General features: G+C 43.2%; 1 protein-coding gene across 1 annotated transcript; it reads left to right on the top strand.

Annotated features, from left to right (window-relative positions):
• The first annotated feature begins 1,760 nt into the window (after positions 1-1,760).
• Positions 1,761-3,214, top strand: LOC115381463 (transcription factor Sox-14). Its single transcript, XM_030082861.1, has one exon. It carries the CDS (start codon positions 2,345-2,347, stop codon positions 3,059-3,061), a length of 717 nt encoding a protein of 238 aa, XP_029938721.1. The 5' UTR covers positions 1,761-2,344; the 3' UTR covers positions 3,062-3,214.
• The last annotated feature ends 2,042 nt before the right edge of the window (positions 3,215-5,256 follow it).

Here is a 5,256-nt window from a genome sequence, read left to right as displayed (position 1 = left end):
GTTTCTCTCCCCGCAGGCGTCCCATCGGCTGTTTGTTTTCAGACAGAAGGAGAGGAAAAAGTGTCCTCGGCTGGTTGTTCTGGAGGTCGGGGTGAGCAGGATGTTTCCCCCGAAAAAACTGGACCGCTTTTAACTGTAATTTTAAGTTTTTGCAAAGAAAGAAGTGGTGGAAAATCTTCCTGTGAGAAGATGCCGGTTGACGCATGCGTGTGTGAGGAGATGGAGAGCGTGAGAAAGACGCACAGATGGAGCTGAAATATGCGCACATCACAGGGCTGGGAAATTAACTTCGTTTTGTCCCATTTCTAAAAGCAATAAAGCCTGGAAATGTATTCCGCATATACCTTGCAGAAGTGTCACAAGAATGCACCAGTTTATTTATTTGCGATAATTTATGGAAATATAAGCATGTCACAGTGATGGAGTGACTTGGTTATGAAGTTAAAAATATATTTTCAGCCTTGAAGTTGGTAACGAGGTGACTATGCGCGCCTTGGACATCGCAGTGGAATGAATGTAAGAATTACACTGTATTAAATCTATATATAAATGTAATTACCAGTGAAACAAGCTGGAGTCAACTCCAGTTAACGTGTTTTGTGTGTGTGTGTATGTGTGTGTGTGTGTGTGTGTGTGTGTGTGTGTGTGTGTGTGTGTGTGTGTGTCTGGGGGGCGGGGGGGGGGGGGGGGCACCTCAAACAATATCATCCGTCTGCCTTTGGTTTAATAATCACAGCTGAAGGAATCATATATCACGCACATTAGCCTGGGGGCTATTAAGCAGTGGTCCTCATTGAAATTTGCATTTTAAAACGATCACTCCGCGCCTCCTTAAAACCACACTGTCAAATTGATGGGAACTAATGCAACAATTACAGCCGTGCGCTGATGGCTCCTCTCGAACCGTTTGCTCTTGACGCAACATTTTCTCACAGTTTGTAAGTCTTTTCTCCGCGTGGCTCCTTTTGGGTAATTTCTTAAGTATGGCTTTGCGTTACAGTGTTGTTTCTCCGTCTAACGAAGCTTCCTCCGAAGTTTCGTCCCCAGTAAAGACATTATCAAAAATTAACCGAGCTCATTTAAAGCAGTTAGGCCACCTTGCAAGTGCCAAACAGCTGGAGGACTTTGATTTGCTGTGTTCTGATATAAAGACTTGGAAGTGTTGACAGGTTTAAAAAGAAAGAACGTTGGTGTTTTCATTATGAAAAGAATGCAGTGACGCACAATTTTTATTTAAAAAACTGAATCAATATTAGATTGTATAGTTCTATTATTATTATTATTGTTATTATTATAATTATAATAATAATAATTATTATTATTATTATTATTGTTGGAATTATTTGAGTGATGAGATTTCTTTAAAAAAAACACACACCAGTAAAGCGCACGTATGGTCCAATATAAGTTGTGTTTTCCTGCTTCCTTCCGTTTGTACAAAGCTGTACAGTAAATTGGTTGCACGGTATAGTCACCTCTCTGGATTGAAGTCAGGTTTTAACTGGAAAAGAGGTTGAAGGTCCGTGTTTGTTGCGATTCATTACATTAAATGGAATCAGAAAGGGATCCTGAGTATTACCCCCCCCCCCTCCCCTCCCCCGACATGTGCGCACCGACACACACGTTTTTTTTTTCTTATTCTTTTCTTCTTCTTTTTTTTTTTTTACTCCTACCAACCGCTCTTTGTTTATGCCGTAATGTATATATATGTGTATTTTGGTGGAGGTATTAGCAGAGCCGGTCTCGGTGCTGATTGGGCGCTCAGGTTGGTGAGTGAACGCCCTGCAGATTATGTCAGATTGCGTGCAGAAACCAAACCAGCCCAGCCTTTGAACTTCACCGCTTTTGGCTCGTATTCACGCTCTTCCGCTCATTTCCAAGCCAGGTGCTGCTTGACGACGAACCTCAGAGAGAGAGGGAGAAAGAGAGAGTCTGTTCAGGAGAGAAATAACAGCCGACACTTTTTTACTACTCCGACAAACTGACTGCGGAACATCGCTTTCACCTTTGTGGATTTTTATATCTGTGCGTCTTGCATGTGTTTTTGCCACAGAGTTGTAACCGGACTTAAGCGAATGCGCATCGCGTGCTGTTGACTCGGGACAAACCGAAAACAACCTTGCCGCTGGATTTTTAAAATATTTGATTTTCTTCATTTTTTATTATAATTTTTTTTATTTTATTTTTGCTGCTTTTTAAATCCCTGGTCTCCAGAAGTGGCATGACTGGCATCTGGCATCTCGACAGGTGAATAGTTTCCCTTCCTTTCCCGATAAGAACTTTTCTTTCCTCGTCGTTAACGTTGAGAGGATAAAAAGAAAAAGAAAAAAGTACCTTTTTGAAGATGTCAAAGCCCGCTGATCACATCAAGAGACCCATGAACGCGTTCATGGTCTGGTCCCGGGGCCAGAGGAGGAAAATGGCACAGGAAAATCCAAAAATGCACAATTCGGAGATCAGCAAGAGGCTGGGCGCCGAGTGGAAGCTGCTGTCCGAGTCTGAGAAGAGACCCTACATCGACGAGGCCAAGAGGCTGCGCGCCCAGCACATGAAGGAGCATCCCGACTACAAGTACAGACCCCGGCGCAAGCCCAAGAACCTGCTGAAGAAGGACCGCTACGTCTTCCCTCTGCCTTACCTCGGGGACACCGATCACCTGAAGGGACTGCCCGTGTCGGCCGCGGACTCTCTGCTGGGCTCCTCGGAGAAAGCCCGGGCGTTCCTGCCGCCCACCTCCGCCCCCTACTCCTTCCTCGACCCGAGCCAATTCAGCTCCAGCGCCATCCAGAAGATGACAGAGATGCCGCACACGTTGAGCACCAGCACTTTGCCGTACGCGTCCTCGTTGGGATATCAGAACGGCGCGTTTGGCACCCTCGGGTGCCCCAGTCAGCACACCCACACCCACCCTTCACCCACAAACCCGGGCTACGTCGTTCCGTGCAACTGCACGGCCTGGTCAGCGTCAAGTTTACAGCCCCCCGTGGCCTACATACTTTTTCCAGGTATGACCAAGACTGGGATAGACCCATATTCATCTGCACATGCCACTGCCATGTAACCCACAAGACTCCCCCCTTTGCCTCACTCTTTTTAATTCACTTGAATACCGAAATGCATGTAAATATTACAACGGACATGTGCGTCCCATTTAAAAAGAGGCATGAACAGTGTTAACTGCCTTGGACTTGGTAAAGAACAAAAAAGAAAAAAAGAAAAAAACTTTTCCAGAAATCCAACAAGTTCCTGCCTGAGCAAAGAAGCTGGAGTTTGGTGTAAAGGACGGATCCCTGTGAACTGTAAGAAAATGTAAATGTTATAACGTTTATGGCAACCAGAAACGGAGGCCTTTAACTTTATTTATTGTGTACATTTCAATGCTGATATGCTGGCTTGTGTTGGTTCTCGATAGGCTACGTTTTATTATCATAATTTTGACAAATTTGGCTTGCGTTTATATTTCCTGTATAGGCCTGAGACGTCTGAGATTTTGGCAATTTTACTAGGATGAGAATGTTCTGGGGGGCAAAATCGAGACATAGGTATAGGCTGAATCATACGGGTTATATTGTTTATATTTATCAGAAAAAAAGAGTCAACAGTTGGCACATGCAACTAGAGGGTCTATTTAAGATGACAAAAGGAGAAAACACCCAAATGTTTCATTCTTTTATTTTTTGCATATTTCCTGTGATTCAGTGCTAATATAGTCCCACGCGTCATTTGAGTTTGACTTTATTTTTTACCATTTTGAGGATAACTTCTATTTGAATTCAAGGAGTTCTATGTGTATTTTCTATCTAAGATGGTAATTTAAAAACCTGTCATGTTATGGAAAGGACAATGTATCTAGAAAGGTTGATACCTCCTGCTCTTTGTTCAAGTGCCGAGCAAAGACGTTTCAAATAAAGACAATCTGTCTTCAAACCAGATCAATTCTGTTGAATTTGTAGATTATTGAGACCAGAGGGAAAAATATGAAAGTGTGTATTTGCTGCAGGGTGTTGTTGATAGCACCAAAATAATTCATTTGAAAATTAAATGCAATGCCGGAAAATTATGGTTATTCCTTAAATAATTTTAAAGAACAACAAATATTTAAAGGAGAGATTTTACAAATAAAAATAATATATAATAAAAATAAAAACCTAGCTGAATTAGAATATAAACTGAAGCTGACCTGTGGTTTTGTTAGGCCACAACAGAATCACAAACACGCCCCTTTTTACAAGCGATTGTTTCCCCTGTGTGAAAGTTGAAGCCTCCCTAAGAGTTTATATATATTTGGCTCCTTCTGCTGTTTTTTTCTCCTCCCTCCCGTTTCTGTTGCCATCACTGTGCAACCTCTGACAGTGGCAGGGTTCAGGCATGTCTCTCCCCGGCGCGGCGTGGTGAGTGCGTTTTTTTGCGACACCAGGATGAACCGGTTTTTTGACGCTTGACAGTTCATGAGAGGCCTCCCTGGAGGGATTCCGCCTGCCCGACTCGTCTGACTGCTTAATCACTTCGAGGAGCTGCCTAATTATAGGTTTTAACTAATGGATCCAACTGTACGACGTGAGAGAGCTCTTCTCTTACCAACTCTTCCTCTGTGTGCAACTTTCCGGTTACCTTCCCAGCCGGCCTCATCACTTTTTTGCGCAGCAGCACTATTTCCATTACGCGTGTGTGAGCCTTTGCGTGCGCTCATCCAGAAATCCCGTCAACATCAGCACCGTTTTCGGTCCACACGTGGTTAAACCGGTGCGAACTTGTGAATGAAGCAGGCCTGGCTCTCGTTTTGACAGAGGAGAATGAACACGGCTTCACAAACAACAACTTTAAAAAAAAATGAACAGCAACAACATCACCAGGAGGGATTAAACCATTTCGGTGTGAATCCGGCGCGTTCTTTTTCTTCCTCTTCTTCTTCTTCTTCTTCTTCTTCTTGTTAAAGGAGGATGGATTGTGTGCATGTATGTGTGTAGTTGTTGGTCCATATTAATACTGTAGTATTAATTAAAATAGATTCCATTCCAATATCCAAATTGTTTACTTATCTGCCAGGAACATATGTGGAGGGAAGTTACCATTCTGCACTATTGCCCAAGGTGCAATTCAATGTTGGGGTGGAAGTGGGAGGGAGGGAAATGGGGGAGAGAAAAATGGAGAGAAGGAGGGAAAGCGGGGGTAGATTTTTTTTTTATTTTTTATGACAGACTTAGTCCTTATCTAGAGCCGTAAATTAGAGTGATACTTCATTGAACTGAATGTGAA

This window comes from Salarias fasciatus, chromosome 23, assembly GCF_902148845.1.
Source record: "Salarias fasciatus chromosome 23, fSalaFa1.1, whole genome shotgun sequence".
Taxonomy (NCBI): Eukaryota; Metazoa; Chordata; class Actinopteri; order Blenniiformes; family Blenniidae; genus Salarias; species Salarias fasciatus.
Note: the sequence above shows the minus strand (reverse complement) of the source record. Positions and strands in the feature narration are given on the sequence as shown.

Excerpts from the sequence above, each read along its gene's own strand:
- LOC115381463 (XM_030082861.1), top strand. The coding sequence starts at position 2,345 with ATGTCAAAGCCCGCTGATCACATCAAGAGACCCATGAACGCGTTCATG.